The sequence below is a fragment of the Rutilus rutilus genome, assembly GCF_951802725.1.
Source record: "Rutilus rutilus genome assembly, chromosome: 10".
Lineage (NCBI taxonomy): Eukaryota > Metazoa > Chordata > Actinopteri > Cypriniformes > Leuciscidae > Rutilus > Rutilus rutilus.
The window spans coordinates 21,434,404-21,453,856 of NC_140215.1; the positions used below are offsets into that span (position 1 = coordinate 21,434,404).

Here is a 19,453-nt window from a genome sequence, read left to right on the forward strand (position 1 = left end):
TTACATTTGTATTTTATACATATATTTATCTCCACAAAATGAACAAATTCCCTCTTAAAGTACAGTCACACATTTCAACGATTAAATAAGCCTTAGCTATAAAAGTTACATCTGCATTGTTTGTAGAAATGATGCCATTCATGAATGATTCATCCTGAACACAGACGGATGAATGCATTACAGGCTTTAGCAGAAATGCGTGAGACATTTAAAGGAAAATCGCATGACTAACTGTCTTAGTACTGTGCATCCATCAGCATTTAGCACGTGCTTGGGATGTATTCGCACACAACTGGCATCCTTTGCACGGTGATGAGAAAAGCCCAAACCCCAGTGTTAAACTGCTTTGTCTCTGCATTGCAGGAGAGAGTGGTGCTTGGCACCTGCCTGAGCCGAGCCGAGCCGAGCCGCAGTCGTATATGAAGTCACCACGGAGAAGACAACATGCCCCAGGGCTCATCCTGATTCACTCATTACATCATTACCAACACAGTGGGTCATGTACTGACGGGTCTCTAGACAAAACTCATACACGCACACGCCACGAGCACTAAACTCACATGCTGAGAAGCTGTGTGTACTTCCCCATGCTCTCCACAGTCAAACAGAAAATCACACGCATCATTAAGAAAATATTAACCACCTAGGGAACGCAATTCGTTGGGCAGTACTGAGATGCATATATAATTGGAGATTTCGACGAGGCTGGTGGCTGATGGGAATTAAGCAAATGAGGTCATAAATACCAAAAACGAATGGAAAAGTCAAAAGAGCCAGCCGACTGAGGCAATACTCTCTCATTCCAATCCCTTGTCTTGACACAACTCCCTTAGACAGCTGTTTTCCCTCCCCCTCTTTCATTCTCATTGTCCGCTCCTCCAAAACCTGAATATTGAGGATGCACCGATATGAACATTTTGGCCGATATCGATAATTATTTATATTTGAAAGCCGATATAACCGAATATAAACCGATATATTGGCCAATAAATCTACATTTTTGAGAGCCTGATTACAAAAACAAAAGTCTCACCATTAAAAGCCATGTCCCAAGCACACAATAATAATGTTCTCATTAGAATTTTATGTAGCCTGTATGACAAACTTGTGCTGTATTTTCATTTTTCTCGAAGTGATTCCAATCATATTTCAAGCAAATCAAAACCATCATGGCGAACAGTGCGCATCTGAAGGAAATAATCCATTATTTATCGGCTTTAATATACTGGCCAAATTTTCTTATTGGGCCGATAATGATACCATAAAAAAATGTACATATTGGGCAATACCGATATGGCGGCAGATTTATCGTGCATCCCTACTGAATATGATTACAATTTTATCCAGTTTACACAATTTATTTTACAAAAAATATTTTTACCTTGTGCATGTGTATGATACGGTGCTCAAAAGGTCATGAAATCCTGGAAATATCATTTACTAAGTTGTAATTTCCCGGCCTTTAACATTGTTATAGTGAATACGTTTAAGTTATGCTCAGCTCTGAAATATTTAATCAGCAATATTTTCTCTTCCCAAATAGCATCTTACAATTACAAATAGTTGTAATTGTCATGGAAATTCACTGTTGTTGAAAAGTCAACAACATTATCAAAACTCTAATAGCAATATAAGTGCCTCAGTTCATGTTAATGACTGAGAAAAGCTTTGTTTACTGCATATTCAATTATGCACCACAATATTTGCTGAGAGTACAATTGCAATTGTATTTATTTTACTAACACAAATTACAGAGTGAATAACTTCATAACTTTTAAAATATTAAAGACAAACTTACTGTGAGCTAAAAGGTTGTTTGTTTTGTTTTTGTTGAAGCCATCAGTCTGCATTAGTTCAGCTTTTTATTTTTTTAAATAGATGTGGAAAACTACATTTCTCATGATTCTGCAATAAAATCTCCACCAATCTGAGAATTGCAAAACAAGCAAATCGTGGCCACTCTCATTAAGCACTGTAAATGACATGTCAATCTCCTTATGCTCACAGACTTCTTACATATTTGTAAATATGCATATTTGCAATTAATGTAAAATATATTCTTTCTACATATATAATCAACATTTAAATCAATGGTTTCATATTTCTCCATTTTTATTTTTATTATGTCGTTCAGTGCTTCTTGGGACTGTAATTCCTTTCCTCATTAAAGCCATTAAGTACACCTTTGTCTTTTTACTTTTTTTTAAAATTAAAATCAAAGATTGCAATGTTGTGAGTCACACTGGTTAGTTTGGTTCATGGCTTATAACTCATAAACAGACTTTTTAAATCCCTACGGGAAAAATACTTTTGGAAGCAAAGCTGCTGAAAAAGTGGATGGGCACATTTGCCCTCTAAGTACAATGATTTTTGGTGGATTATCATCCCTGCAAAACAAAAAGCTGCAGCAAATTCAATTCTTTTGGGCTACAAGATTCAGAATCAGAAAAAGGTTCTGTGAAATCCTGCAAATGTTTTACCAAGCAAAATTATCCATTTTAGTAACAAGAAAACTGATTTCTTGTCTATTACATACCTCTCTCTCTCTCTCTCTCTCTCATTTTTTTTTAATGAAACATCTGGCTTGTGATCGGATTTTCAAACACCATGACCAGTTATGCAGCCCACCTCTAACATTAGAGCATCTAGTGGCTGAAACGCCTGCTAGCGACCAAAATCACCGTAAGTGTGAACATCGCTTAAAGGGATAGTTCACCCAAAAATGAAAATTGTTCATCCATTGTATTTTTTTCCTACTATGGAAGTCAATGGCTACAGTCAACTGTTTGATTACCCACATTTTGTGTTCAACAATCAACATTATGGTGAGTAAATGATGATAAAATATTCATTTTTGTGTGTACTCTCTCTTTAAGTCCCACCCCTTTCAACCAGTCAGGGAGAACCGCTGAGCTCTCATTTTATAACACGGCTCCTCATGGATTGTGCTCTTTTATTCCTGGGAACAGATATGAGGGACAAAAACAACCCAGTTATGGACAATGGTCCAAGCACAAGACTCAAGGCAAGTGTCCTTAGCTGATTAGCTGCAGGCTGGAGGGTATTGATCAACCAGAGCGCTGATTAAAGAATAAGTAGTCTGGATGCTCTGCCTCTTATCAGCCAGCATACGCATTCTGACCTCAGCTAGCCCTGCCGTTACTATGGCAACAACACTGGACGTCGGGATGACGGAGAACACAATGGCCCGTCTCCAGCTGCGGGTCTGGAGGGCTGTGCCCAGACTAAAACTGTCTAGATTCAGCCTTTCCGCTCTCTCTCTCTCTCTCTCTCTCTCTCTCTCTCTCTCTCTGTCTCTCTCTTCACACATCAGGATAAGACTTCCTGCTCAATGTGGGTTCATACTGAGGTTAAGCCTAATGAGTTCATTCGGCCATTTCATGGTGGAAAGAAATGAAAACACAAAGCTTGACCACTTAAGAAAAAAAATAAAATATCCACCTCTTCATTGTCTGCTAAAAACCTTTTAACGGTTTAACTACAATAGGCTACAATAAAAAATGCTGGGTTATTTATTTAACCTAAATGCTGGATTCAGCCTGTTGGGTCATTTTATTGGGTTATTTTTTTATTTTTATTACTATTTTTACCCAGGTTCTGGGTAGCTAGGTAGCTTTTGTGCAACTCAGGTAGGTCAATTTTAGTGACAATACACTGGGTCAATGTAACCCAATGGTGGGTCTGTGCAAACCAGTTAAAACTGGATCAATTTGTCAACAGAGGATTTGTGTTCTGTTCTGAGAAAAAAACTATTTCCTGAATGAAATTAAGGTTTGTATTACATTGTTTTTCTATAAGATTAAAGAAAAATGTATGCAGTCGCACACTGTAACTTATTTGTTTACATGTACGTCGCAGCTAACGTCTGCTTGGAACGCTAGCCTTCTACAAACGCAAAATACACTGGATCTACACTCCGGGCGAATGACACGGCAGGCACCATATGAAAGTTTCAACTCCCGCCAAACGAATGGTGCGAATAGGCCTGACACACAACTCGACATCGCCCGTCATCTCATGTAACAAAGTTGCAATGCACAGTTGCAATATTGTCATTGAATAAACTGGAATAGAAATATAGCCTGATTATACCAGCTTCCTTTCCACAGATTCTCCAAGGCTGCTCCAGCCACTTCCCTTTCTAAATGTTTGAGTATTTTATGATTGTCAAAGAATGAATTGTCATTGAATAAAAACTATTTTATATGAACTGTCCTTGTCCTAGACTATATACACAACAGATTTTATAGTGCATTATTATTTGAAATAGCTTTCAATATTAGGTTGCGTGACCCAGCACGGTTTAAAAAAAATAACCCAACAAATGGGTTAATGTATAAATCCCAACAACAAGCTGGGTCAAAATAACCCAGGTTGGGGGCAAGTAAGTTTTATATATATATATATATATATATATATATATATATATATATATATATATATATATATATATATACTTTAATTCAGCTAGGATTCATTAAATTGACGATTAAGACAATGTTACAAAAGTTTTCCATTTTCAAATAAATGTTTCTATTCATCATAGAATCTTGAAAATGCATCAGTTTCCACAAAAATATTAAGCAGCACAACTGTTTTCAACAGATGATAATAAAAGTTTCTTCAGCAGCAAATCAGCATATTAGAATGATTTCTGAAGGATCACGCAACACTGAAGACTGGAGTAATGATGCTGAAAATTCAGCTTTGACAATAGAAAAGATTATTTTAAGATTAAAGCTATTTTCATAAAGCCTATGTCAGAACAGCATGTGAATGAGGCTTTAAAACACGTGAAAATAATATACTTCGATGATGACAAAGAACTGCAATGTCACGTAAGTGTAACGCATCTACTGGTATACTGTACACCCAAAAATCACAGCTGCGTTTTAAATATGTGATGTGAATGTACATTGCAATGCACATAATGTAGGGACGGCGGCGCCAGAACTGCTCCTGACAGAATGTGCACTGTAGGCCGATCTCTCTTCAAAGGCAGATCGTGGAGACATTTTAATATTTCACAATCTAAAATCGTAATATCGCACACCTCTATTTTAAATTGTAATATTTCACAACATTACTGTTTTTACTGTATTTATCAAATACCTGCATAAGAGACTTAAAACATTGTTGTCAAGTACATAAAAAATCTTTACAGACTCCAAAGTTTTGAATGGTAGTGTAAATCAACTCCATGTTAAACATTAAATCGTAAAACATCAGAAACAGAGCAACAGGCAACTCACTCCGCCGTGCGAGCATACGTTGATGTGTGGTTATTTATAGAATTGTGTTATCGCATGCGTAACGGTGGCAGTTCGGTTAAGCAATCTGACCCTGGGGTCCGGACTGAGAATATTCCCTGCAAACACGGTGTTTGTTTACAGATCAAAGTGCATACCATCAGCGATCTGTCCAGAGAGTGCCTTCAAGCATTAGACTCTCAGTTTTTATGGGTCAAATGTTTTTACACACACACACACACACACACACACAAAAACAAAAAAAAACAATGGATGTCTATCAGTGGATCGATATGGGCGAGTCCCTGTCCCACCGCAACAGTAAGCCACTGGAATGGTCAGAGTCCTTCTGACCATAACATCAGATGTACAATCAAGAGGACAAAGGCCTAGTGTGGAATCACAAACGAACAGTATTCTTAAACTAGTTTTAAACACAAAAAGGCCCAACTGTTATGTCCAAGTATTTCAATTGTGCAAAAAAGAATTTCACTTGTGACTAGACTGTCTTTAAAGGTATAGATCACCCAAAAACTCTCTGGTCATCATTTACTCACCCTCATGTCATTCCAAACCTGCATTCATTTCTTTCTTCTAATCCATACAAAGAAAGTCAATGGGGTCCAATGTTGTTGTTTTGGAGCTTTCACTATATTGTCCATACAACCACAACCAGAAACATATAACCAGAAAAGGTTCTTCAAAATATCTTTTGTGTTCAACAGGAAAAAGTTTGAGTTTAGAACAACATGAAGGTGAGTAAATGAGTTGGGTGAACTATACCTTTAAAGGAATATAAAATATATATTTTAAGGTCATGTCCACCAAGCACAGGTCAGACAGGTATATTAGCGATAAATGAACTGACAGATACTCAACAAATTGGATAAAAAACTATAACCTTTTATTGCAAAAAACTATCATAATCCTCACAAAAGCCTTGCAGATTATGCATAATAATGGGAACGTTGCTCAAAGCGATTAATTAATTAATTTGTTACAGTTATATAGCGCTTTTCTGGGTACTCAAAGCGCTTTACATATGGAAGGGGGGAATCTCCTCAACCACCACCAATGTGCAGCATCCACCTGGATGATGCGACGGCAGCCATATTGCGCCAGAACGCTCACCACACACCAGCTTACAAACCATATTTTAGCCGTATTTTAAAGGAGTGGGGTTTAGAAACACAACCTCTTGCAGAGCATTTTAGCTAGCTCTGAAAAATTTTTGTGGACAATAAACGCATCAAGACGTTTTAGCATGCTGCGTCATCTGTGTTTCTAAAATCACCACCGCTTAAAATATTACAGCTAAACTACTAAGAAAAAAATCTAGATATAACTCGCTGCACTAACCAGTTATTTAGTTATTGAACGATCCATCCAAATCCAACCCTTATGCTGTCAGATTGATCAAATACATCATCAAATATCCTAGATGTGGGGTGGACATTTTAAATTCAGTCAACAGAATGTGGCATTATGAAACTGTCAGCAGCATCAGCTCACTCATTAATAATGGCTCTATATATAGTTTAGGCAGCTTTTCTGTTTCAGACTAGCCAAAAAACACACACACACACACACAAAAAAAAAAGTCAGCTTGAAAAGCAGCCTAAACTACTTATATAGCCTTTTTATATTTAATTATTATATTAAGTATATTATACACTGTATATTTTATATATTTATACTATGATATTGTTAAATGCTTGATTCTAATTGATTAACATAGGTGTGCAATTATTTTCCAGTAAACAATGCTAAAGTAGTTCCACATATAGTACAGACACATGGAAACATGTCAAACTTGTCAGCGCTGCCCCGCGACTATCAGTAAAATAGTTCAGCAGCTGAAAGGCTACATGGCATTTCTTAGTAACAAGGTAGTAAAGGCACTGTTTTTGAAACAGTTAAACTTACATTTTCGCTATTAATCAATCAATCGATCTCTTTCGCTCACTATAATAACTGCATTGGTCTGCATACCAATAGCTCAAGCTTTCACCACTAGAACTAAAAAGATATTTTGTAATTAGCAATGGAGGCTTGGGATGAGTAAGAAATTAGTTATACGCACAAGACTGTTTTAAGAACAAAAACCTGACAAATGTATTGAAATAAAACATCTGAACAAAGTTGAGGAGTTGTAACCATAGCAAAAGCGGAAAAAATGAATCCGGGCCATTTAATTATCCGAAAAATAATGCATGCTTCACAATGTGGTTGTATTACCACTTCAGGTGTGCACTATTTTTCGAACAAATTTAACGGCCTGTCGTCAATTATTTCTTACATGTACACACACTATTCTATTTGAAGCTAGCCAAAACCAAAAACAAAAAAAAGACCTCCTCATTTGAGTATGTGAACCAACACCATTAAATTAAGATGGGATAAAGTAAATCAAAAGATCCCAACCACGCAGACACAGCAACATCGGCTAAACCAATGGTATGAGAGCCACACAACTTATATAAAAAAATCTGTCTCTTGAAGACAGGACTTCAGATGAAACAAAGCACACCGTGTTCTGCCAAAAGATGGGAGGATGGAGAACGAGTTTCAACAGGGAATCTGAGAGAGAAAGTTCTGGAAGTCATCCAAAAGTGTTCCATCAGTCTCTCTCCAAAATAGTATGTTGATCAATACATGCCCAGCTGAGGAGATCCTTCCACATGTGAGGATAGAAACAGACAGACTTATTAAATATGCAAGTGAAGTGTGAAAGACACTTCAGCACACCGCACTGCAGCATGAGGCGCTCCCTTGTTCTTCCACACTCTCTCTCCACCTCAAATCTTTGTTCTTCTTCAAAAGCTCACTCTTATTTTGTTTAAAACGCAGCACTGCCTCATATGAGTCTCATTGGTCTCTCAGAGAAAGAACAAATAAAAACTCATCCAAAATCTTGGCAAGTTTCAGAGAAAGACTGAGGTCGATTTGCAAGGCTAAATATAACAATATTCAATGGAACTGACAAAACATTTAAGTAATGGTATTAATACATATTTCATTATAAATAAACATTATAATTTTTTTAATTAATGCATATATTTAATTTAATATTTAAAGTTTAAAAATGACTAGGTCCTATCAGCAACATCCCAACTTGGCGTGTTAAGAATGAATGCAGCTCATCCTATCAGGATACAGTGTCAGAACTATTTATTTTATACTATTGTTTTTTTTCCTGCATACACAGCCATGGTTACATCAGCAGCAGAGTAAGAAGCAAACAGGATGAATTGTGTTTTCATGATCTTTGTTTGTCTTTCATGATCTTGAGGCATGCTCACATGTACACACACAGATCCGATTCAGTCCCACTAGTTGAATCTTCTTATGCTCTGGAGCTGAGAGCCAGTTATAAACACACCCAAACAAACAGAGAAATGATTAGGGAGGGCGATCTGCGCAAGCACGTCTTACCGTTTGAGGGTGTGAGTTAGAGACGGCACACAAAAGTGGATGTAGATGGAATTGTGTGTGTCTGTCCTTACAACAATGAACCAAATCATCCCGCAAGAGCAGTCATTTACATGTAAATGAGACTCCAACATGCATCCTTACTTACCGAAGATATTGGTGGAATGTCCTTTCTTGGCGAGGGGTTTGAGCTCGTTGTGGCCCCAGCCATATTGCCTGTAGCTGTCCCACGCATGTTTCATCATCTAGGACACAGAAATGACGAGAAGTTAGCCACAAATAAACATGGTGGATATCTGCATTACAGAACCCACATCCATCTGATTGATTCATCTACAGCCGCCTGCCTTCATGATTCGTAAACCTTTTAAAAATGTCGGAAAGGAAACAACTGCATTGTTCAATGCAAAATGTAGTAACATGAAAGCCAAAAAAGCTGTTTGGTCTGATAACGAACGACACGTTTTAACAGGGTAGAATAATACAGGGATGCACAAAGGCCTTTGATGTATAAGATGAAGCATTGCATCAGAGATGTCCTGTTACCCAGAAGCCCCTGCTGTGACCGTGTCTGCTGTGTTGTCATTTCCCTTTCAGGTCACTGGCCAGCAGCACCCTGTCAATGTATCTTCACTCTATGCATGTGTGTTTTTCTTTTTTTCCCTCCTACTGGGGAAAGATGAATGGACACAGTGTGTGTCTGCGTCTCTAAGCGTGTCTTTGTCTCAGCTGAGGCTCTAGGCGTGCTCTCTCTGAGCTCTCGCTCACATCCATTAAACGGCTGGCTGAGATTCAGCTCCGAGCCACTCCACATTTAGACATGTCTTCAAACATTACCACTTGGAGGAATCCTTCCTCCAAAAAGCAGAACACTTGTGACAAGGATGATAAGGTGCTCACGCACCAAGGCAAACGAATTAAATTATAGTTCTGCTCCAAAAGCTAGTGAGCTGCATTGATGTCTACAGCTTGCAGTAGCCTATATAGAATGTTGCCTCCTGAAGCCCAAATTATACTTTGGTTTTTACTAGGGGTGTCCCTGACTATGGATTTTCATAGTCGAATCAGAATCGTCAAGTCTTGCCTATAGTCGACTAATAGTCGAATCATGTGTATGGGGGTGGGGCTGGGGGCGGGGCTTTAACGTTTCAAAGCCGCGATGTACAGAAAAATCACACAAAGATATAGAATAAAATTTATAAAAACATTTTGGATCAATAAAACTAAGAAATAACATAACTCCAGAAAGGCCACACTGCAGACAGGATTTGCATTTCACATGCAAATCAAATTAAATCGGCTAAATTACCTGTGCGAGCAGGCTCTAAGTACAGCACAACATCGATGCACCGAATAAATAAACAATTAATTTACTAAATTAAATTAGAACAGAATATACCTTTCTAATAAATAAAAATACAAAACGAAATAAATCAGAATCAAGTCACAAAATGAGCACAATGTGTGCAAAATGCCTGAAGTGCAGTGGAACATATATTCAAAACACAAGCCACAAATAGTTAGATTAGATAACCCTGACAGATCAATAAATAAAATAAATAACGATAGTAGCCAGAATTTTCAACTTTGTCTTTTTAACTGCAGAAACAACAATAAATGCTAAACTGGAGTGGCAGTCTTTTCAGCTTAACATGTTCACAGCATCCAAAAATCAAATTAGAACCGGCTGAAAAGTTTTGAAATCACTTCTACCCTACCTGATCGAGAGAACAAATCCAGTCTTTCACTCTGTCTGTGTCTGTTGGAGTCTTTTGTGCGCGCGGATAAAATACATTCTAAAACACTTAACGTGAAAAACGTTTAACGACTTAATCTCCTAAAATAGTTAAGGCGAGACACTACAGGTGAATAGGGTAACATTTTTAACTAGCAGATATCACCATGAAACTTTCCCAATTGATTACCTACATTAAGATGAGAAAAAAAATGTATTACAAGTTTTCTGTAATTTAATGTTTAAATATGCAAATTAGGCAATATCTAATTAAATATGTGCTAATTTGCATATATATAAAAAAAAACTAAATCTGAGTATTGGATGAAGCCAGGTTAAAAAATATTTTTTCATTGTGTTCACATATTAGATGGGAAAAAAATTACAGTGGGATTTATGGATATCTACTTTTGTTATCCTGTAAATCAGAATATACTGTCAATAGCCTTAAATGATTTTCGCCATGTTTTTTGGAATAAAATGTTATATAAATCAGGCTAGGAATAATATATTTACAAATCCTTCTGTAAATGTCTTCATAATATAACTAGGTACAAGACTGGAAGGTTTGGTGTATATAGGTGCTACTGAAGTGGAGATTTCGGACTTGGAGTATGAGAGAAAAGTCATTTTGAAAAAACAGGCTTTAAAGATTTATCATCAGCCACTGAGATTGCGCATTCAGCCCTTTTACTTTCACGATTGGTTGCTGATAAAAAGGAAATTACCATATTTGGATCCGACAGGATTGTACAGGAGAGAGAGAGCTTCGTAACGGTGCTTGTGATGACAGGGAGCAGAAAGCAATCGCGGAGCAGCATGTTGATTAAGAACGCATGTAGTAAAATAAAGACCTAAATGTGTATTTCTGACTTTTTTTTTTCCACCACAAGTCTAAAAGAAGACATGTTATTGAAGACAAATATCCCAAAATCTAAAAAATTGACCAGTAAAAAAAAAAAAACGATGTTTTTGCCTGCCGTGTCTCGCCTTAAATTAAAATATCAAATTATGTAAAGAAAACGCGTTACTATAGGAGGAACGCATTGCGTTCATATTCTGGATTCATCTGCTTATCTGCACATAGTATGGTTTCTTAATAAAGTGTGTACTGTGTACATGCATTAAGCCACGTTAAAGTGCCTTTTAAGCGTTTTAAAAGCTTTTTTCACGTTAAGCATTTTAGAATTTCCCGTGGAAAACCAACTTGTTAACGTTGGCCGGCAGAAGTGCGATCATGGTTTTCCTGATGCTAAATCCACACTTTAGATTTTCTTATCCCAGACATTGTTAAAGATTTAAATCCTTGCCGCCAAGACGCTCCTCTGTCGGTCACGGATTGAAAGTGAAACTTAAATCTGTCACGGGGTGTTTGGATTTATTCACGCACGTTAAAAAATATTTATTAAAAGCTTCTTTCTTTGCACATTTTTATATACAGCATTATCATAATAGGCTGAATATTAACGTATTGACAGAAAACCGGTAGTTCTATGTGAAATCAGACATTGAGTGCCCTCATATAGCCAAAGTGGCATGATCCTCGTTTCATAACACCTCTGCGAAGATTCGACCGTGAGATCGGTAGTCGAATCAGGCTCCTCCAATCGAAGCATCGAATCTTCGACTATTCGGGGTCACCCCTAGTTTTTACACATCCTAGGGTATGTGTATGTGTAAATTTCATTATCGTTAAAGGAAATTAAGAGATTCTAACAACTCTGATAAAAACTGTCTTTATACTCGTTTAAATTTGACAAGACAAAGACGAAACTTAATAGTGTGAATGTGTTCGTGGACTCTACCGAACGGAGAATACTTTGAAAGGCTGTGTTCGGCTGTCCGCATCTGCCAAGTTTTCAGGTCAAAACTGAAGAATACATTTGGTCGTTGACGTTCACATAAGAAAATATTTCTTGCACTAAAAATGTCGCATCCCAAATAATGTACTATACACTTGTACACTTACACTCTAAGTGTATACATTTCAGCAGGGTTAGAAGTTTTTTTACTACAAAGGAAGCATTTGCCATTGTCCCTTTGAAAGGAATGATTTTTCAAATGTGTCGCCACTTGTTTAGGTTGTATATTTAAAACAAATATATCCGATTCGTCCACATGCGATATGCATCAGAAAATTAATTATTTTAAGCAGCATCTTAAATTCAATCATGCCACAAGATACTGAAAGTACAGTGAGACGGCCAGACCGCAAAGAGATATGAACAAATCCTGTTCTCAGATGGAACCTCATAAATTTCCAATTAGGAACGTCCTATAAATAGCGTGAAACGCATAGGAAAGTAATGTGAAAATTCATTCCAAAAAAGTTTGACTTTAGCATGTTGCTATGCTAATAACTCCATAATCAAAGCACATACAAATATTGGGTTGAATTTGGCAAAAAAAAAAAAGATTGTTGCCTACTGTTTAAAATGGCCTTGGCATAGGAGAGCATGCCTTAAAATGCTGTCACATAGGCAGCTCACTAGGGTTTGGCACGGAGCTTATGAACACAGATGCAGTAGATGCCTCTGGAGTTCGTCTGACTGTCAAGTGTTGTTGTAGGCTGCCATCCCGAGCACAAGCCATGATTTTTCTTCGCTGTTCTCAGCCTAAAAAGCAGAAACCCAGGAGGGAGCCAAGGCAATGAAAAGAAGTCAATAATTTCATTTTGTTCCCTGCTTTCAATCTTTCCATGTCACGCTGTGCGCACAACAGATTATGAATTACCACAATGCAGTCTTTCCTCTATGTTTCCAACAATCCGAAGGCTGGAGGCTGATTAGACTGATTGTTAAACCCCCTTTAATGTAGACAAATTAAAGCCCAAGATCAGCAAGAAGCCTAAAATACAAACTGTAAGGAGATGGAGAGCTATGAGTCTACATATCTCTCTTTCCCTTTCCTCTAAATACCCACTTGATCATGCATAACTTCCAACCTCCCTCTCATGTTTTATTCAAGGGCTGTTCAGGGTCGTTCTGCCTGTCAATTAACAGTTGTTTTGACTAAGTGGAGGCCTTGTGAAGCGTTGAGAGCAGATCCTATCCGACACGAAGAAAACTTAAACTTCCGGTTAAATTAAGCCCAGGCTTTTAACCACCCCATGAAGATGTGTCTACAGGGAGGCAAGCGCATGAGAGATTAAAAAAAAGTGAGACTTACAAGTGTGATAATTCTGCGAAAATGAGCATTCTGTCATTATTTACCCTTTATCTCAATCAAAATTTGCTGTTGTTTATTTTGTGAAAAATTGGATGAAACTGCACACCGCTCTTTTCCATAGAACAGTTCATAAAGACTAGAAAAAAGCTAGAAAAAAAGAATTCTTATTAAAAACTTATTCACACACCATTTAAACCATTATTCAAAATCAGATCAATCAGCTCATAAGTTAAAAAAAAGCTCAAAAGAACCATTCACTCACTGATCCGGTTCCCGGGTTCAATGCACTGACTCAATCTGGATGTCAGTTCTTGAGTAAATAAGGTACAGTATAACTTCAGAAGACAAAGCATACAGTACAACACAAGATTTATGGACCAATTTTTTGGTGTCTCATTTCTGGAGCTTAACGGATGTGGCTGCTAACTTTTGGATGGAAAACAGCTGTCAATATTCTTAAAAAAAAAAAAAAAGTATCCTTTTGTGTTTCATTGGAGGGAAAAAACAAGGGTTTTGAACGAGTATTGTAAATAATACAGTTTTTGAGTTAACTATTACTTCAATATGTTTTCAAATAATTAAAAAATGTAGAAAATATAACCATAATTTGTGTAAATTAAGATAAAAAAAAAAGGTCACCTTGCGTTTCCACATATGAAAACAAAAGACCAAGTAGCACTGTCCACCAAACATTAATTTATTACAATATTCAATAATTTTTTGGTGCGTTGAAGGTGGATGAGTTTAAATACTTGTGGTCATTTGTCCAAAGTAACAGAGAGTGCAGTAGAGAAGTGAAGAAGAGTGTGCAGGGAGGGAGGAGTGGGTGGAAAAGAGAGTCAGGAGTGATTTGTGAAAGAAGGGTACCTACAAGTGTGAAAGGGAAAGTTTACAAGACTGTAGTGAGGCCAGCTATGTTGTATGGGTTGGAGGCAGTGACACTGACAAAAGGACAGGAGGCAGCTCAAAGATGCTGCGATTTTCGTTGGGAGTGACAAAGATGGACAGGATAAGAAATGAGCATATAAGAGGAACAGCACAGGTAGGACAGTTTGGAGACAAAGAGAGAGGCTAGAGACTAAGATGGTTTGGGCATGTGCAGAGGAGAGTATGTTGGGAGTAGAGTGTCTAGGATTGAGCCGCTGGGTAGGAGGAGAAAAGAAAGACCAAAGAAGAGGTTAATGGCTGTGGTGATGGAGGACAAGCGGGTGGGGTGGTTGGTGTAGATGCAGAGGACAGAGCAAAATGGAGACGGACGATCCGCTGTGCTGACCCCTAATCAGAGAAGCCGAAAGACGACAATACGTTTTTTTGTCGCACCCTCAAAGGAAATAACAAACACACAATAGTAAAGGACAAGAGAGAATGAGAGAGAAACAAATAAGTAGTGTAATATAAAACGACAGCGCTTCAGTTATTTAAATAACTTAGAAAGGCATTATGACCTTTCATTCACTACTCCACAGCATTCCTCCATGGATTGTGTGTTCATTCGGTGTCTCACATGCGGTGCTGAAGACAGGTTTCTGAAAAATGAGGTTCCTGTAAATGAAGGCTGCACCGTATCACTGCGTTTGAAAGTGCATTTAGTCTTAATTAAAGTCCAAAATGAGCGCCAGTTTCAGCGTTATTGTCTGTGCTGTGGTCAACACTGAGTAAACACCGAAAAACCTCTTTGTAGGCCTCATGGGACAACACTAAGCTCATTTCACAACATTGTTCAAACCACACTCTATGGGACTCTCTCGTCTATGGGCCTTGTGCATTGCAATTTCCTGATGTTATGTTCTAAAAGCTATCTGTATTCATCAAGTGGTTCTGTAGTTTACTCTGTAAATTCAGTATTCGGTGCACCTGCACAAAGCGCCTAATTGATTTACTGGATCGGTCCCTATGGATCAGCAGTCGTGTTCATATCAATTCCAGAGCAGACAGATACGATCATCTCCACCCTCCCATCAATCGAACACAGCACAATGTAGAGAGAACAAAGAGAGCGATAGATGAGCCTTGTCGGCGCTTTCTGCTCAACTGCTTGAGTGATGGGGCCGGCCTATTGTGTATTTCAATTACCATCCGGCTGCCAGCACACTTGTTTGAACAGTGATCAGTGCTCATATCAGCTATGCAGGTGGATTGGTTATGTCCATCAAGCACTGCCTTAAGACTCCATGAAAGTCAGAGTGTAAGACAAATTAGATCGCATGTTCTCAAAAACTGTAAGTGGTTACAATGCATCACCCTCTTTCCCGAGGGCACAGTCAACTTTCTTGAAGCCGTTTGCTGCTTTCAGGCGCTCTAATATGATTTTTCTTCTCATTAGCATTGGCCTTTTATTTTGGAGTGCATGATTGCCAGGGAACAACAAAAGCACTTGGGCATGTTACAAGGGGTATGCTGATGGTTTTTCCACTGCACGCTGGGACTGAAGCGTGAGAGGGAGATCCTTTTAGAGCACATCACACTGTCTGGAAGGATTCCTAAAGCAAAGACAATGCCAATGATGGAGCAAAGGGTGGAGAGAGAGAGAGAGACTATAATAGGCTTCCAAAGAAAGTCAGAAAAATTTGAACAAAAGGAGGAAAAAGGAAACAAAAGACAAGGCAGACAAACATTTGGTAGAAAGAGGTGAGTGTGAGAATCAGTCATTTCAGCATGGATGAGCTTACTCTTAGGCCACTAACCACACTTGTGCTATTAGTGCAGTCTACGAATGTGCAAACTATGCATTTACAAAACTGACTCTTTAGTGAACTGCCTGAATGTTCAGTTGACTAATCAGTCTTAAAGGAACAGTTCACCCCAAAATAAAATTGTCATCATTTATTCGTCCTCATGTCGTTACAAACCTGTATGACTTACTTTCTTCTGGGGAACAGCAACCAATCAAAGTCAATGGGGTCCAATGTTTTCAATCTTCTTTTGTGTTCCATAGAAGAAAGTCATTCATATACTATGGTTAGAATGAAATCAAACTAGAGGTTTCCTACCAGAGGAGAGTCAAAGTTCACAAGGTAGGCACAGAAACTTACATGCTTTGAGGTCATATGGACACATGGATGCAAAAAAACTGCTCCAAACTAGAGGTATCACAATATACCGGTATTATTGATAACTGTAAAAAAAAAAAAAAAAATGCTATATATAAATATAATTTTAAATGCTACACATACAATATTATCATAAATAATCCAATGCCAGTGTCACTCTAGCGAGACATTCTACTCGAGACACTCTACTCATACTCGCCAACGTGGGAGTGTTTTGGATTCTATAAAAAGACGGAGTGTGAGACACCCCAGTCAGCAGGAAGTGCCAATCAACAGTAAGTTCTTTTTTATGCTTTTGTACAAGTTATGATTAAAACTCTCTCTCTGACTCCTTTAGATTAAGGATGGTGGCTTCAAGGACAAAATATTGGGAACGACTGTTCTAAAAATAAAATAAAAAAATGCATAGGAGTCACAGCTCTGTTGTTCCTAATGAAAAATCTAATAATCACTGCTGAGGACGGTGAAATTTCACCAGGTCAGCTAATTACTGCGGGTTTAGAAAAATATAGCATTCAGAACCAGTAGAGCGTGTGCGCCCGCACACACACACACACACACACACACACACACAAATGCCCTCCAATGTTTCCTCTAGGGGGAGCTGCCTTAATTAGCATTAACCCCCACCAGGCACATGCAATTCATTCATAGATCACTCTTTGCTCTAGAGCAAACCAACAGAGACGAGCAACTGTGAAATTCTGCAGCGAGGTCAAAAAAGAACAGCCGCTCTGAAAGTATCAGGCAGCAGAGCTGCAATTACCAGTTGCCTCCGGTGAAGGCCTGAGTCCCTGTGATTGATTTAGACTCCACCCATTTTGCCACAGAGCTGCAGGTTGAAGTTACGGCGCTATAACCTGTCCACCCGGACAGACAGAATCATATCTGACAGAGTCTCACTGCAGTAAATGTGATGACGCAATACTAGGTGATAAATTGACTTTAAGAGCATTCTGACACTTAAAAAGATTCAGGACAGTTCTTTTGTTTTGGAGACAGCCTTTAAACATCACACCCAGACACTACTGCGCTCCCTTCTGACATGTCAAATATAACCCATCATTCAACTAACTCAGATATATTGGCTCTTCAGTTGATGTTTAAGGTCCTCATCTTGCCTCTATCTCCACTGTATATGATTTTGTAGTTTAAGAAGAGCTGGATCTAAGCCACAGGTGTTATGGGAATAAAATACATTGATATTCTGAAGTCAGGTGATTTCTCGTGTAATGTGTCTCTTGTGTTTCTCGTTCCTCTGATGTTGTGCTAAACAGATGATTATTGGGCTCATCTAAGAGCAGAACACCAGCAGAAAGGCCCAGGAGTTTAGAAGGATCCACTCCCATGATCTCTGCCAGGGGCGGTTCTAGGATTTGATCGTCAGGGAGTTTGGAGTATGAAGGATTTGATCTTCAGCCCTTAGTGAGAATGTGTAGCAAGAGACCATTGCCTAATGGCGCTTTTCCACTGCATGGTACGGTACGGCTCGGTTCGGTACGGCTCACTTATGGCGCATTTCCACTGCATGGTACGGTACGGTACGGCTCGCTTCGGCTCGCTTTAAATGGTACCACCTCTGTTGAGGTTCCAAGCGTACCGTACCGATACTAAAATGTGACGTGAAAACACTGCAGATCACTGATTGGTCAGACAGAATCATCTCTACCAGCGTCATTGTATTTACGACACGAGACACTTAAACCCGCTAGATTTAAATAGCCAGTAGACAACAGCCAACGCTGTAGCACCTGTTTTAAAAGTATTTGCTTCAAAAAAAAATAATAAACTTAGTATAAACTTTTTTTTTTTTTAAAGGAGACATATCATGCTTTTAAATTGTTCCTTTTTACATATAAATCATACATTTGTAGTCTATATAAAGCGGAACTGCAATGCTTGGGTCTGAATTCCTCATTATTATAGCTCCACAGGCCCCTTTTCTACCCCTTTTCTGATGTGCGTCTGAGAGCAACTCGTTTTGGTGCGGTCTCTTTAAATACAATTGAGACACTTCATACCCCGCCCCCTCTCCAGGTTGCAGAGGTTCAACTCCACCCCGTTCGGCCATTTTTGTAGTTTGATAGCACAGAAACTTTTTATTCACACTTTATTAACAAAATGTCAACAACGAAAGACTTGTCCAGCCAGCCTACATGTTCGAGCCAGAGTCGGAGCAGGAGCGAGATGAAAATGAAGACGACGAACCTGTAGAACAACGTCTTCATATGGATGTATCGCACTGGTGTGTACTGTATTTACACATGAAACTTTGGTGTTCCGACCTTTTACCACCGTGTCGATTTATTTTTATTAATATGTGCGAGGGAGAGAGAGCAAGACAGCGTCTAGTTTGGAGACGGTGATGTCTTGTTTACACTTTCGCCTGGCTCTGAAGAGAGAGAGTGAGCGCGCGCGCGACCGGGTCTCTGTCTCTGCTCGTTCTTTCAGTTAAACATGCACCCTTGTCACAAGCGCGGCAGTTCATCAACATTAGACGGTGTAATGAAGCGTGTGGGTTACTACATCCAACAACCGAACATTTTAACTTACCCTCTCGTTACTTCTGCATCCTTTAGCTTGGACTACAAAATTGCAGCGAGAAATAAAAATGGCGGATTGCTTGAAGTGTTGAGCCGGAAGTCAATGTCCTTATTTGGAAGTTCCGCTGCAAATACTGTGACGTAATAGTTCAAAAAACGTCATAGATAACAGAAAAATCGGAACAGGTTGAAAAATATGACCAAAACAGAATATAAAGATATCAACGAAGTACCTGAAGAGAATAATTTCATATT

The 19,453-nt window shown here is 38.5% G+C and overlaps 1 protein-coding gene across 2 annotated transcripts in view; it reads right to left on the reverse strand.

The window, feature by feature from the left end:
- man1a2 (mannosidase, alpha, class 1A, member 2) overlaps positions 1-19,453 on the reverse strand; it is an 87,722-nt gene that overhangs the window by 42,940 nt on the left and 25,329 nt on the right. For both annotated transcript variants that reach the window (XM_084422174.1, XM_084422173.1), the window contains exon 4: positions 8,851-8,947. In XM_084422174.1, the coding sequence (XP_084278300.1) occupies positions 8,851-8,947 (97 nt within the window). The remainder of the gene's footprint in view (positions 1-8,850; positions 8,948-19,453) is intronic.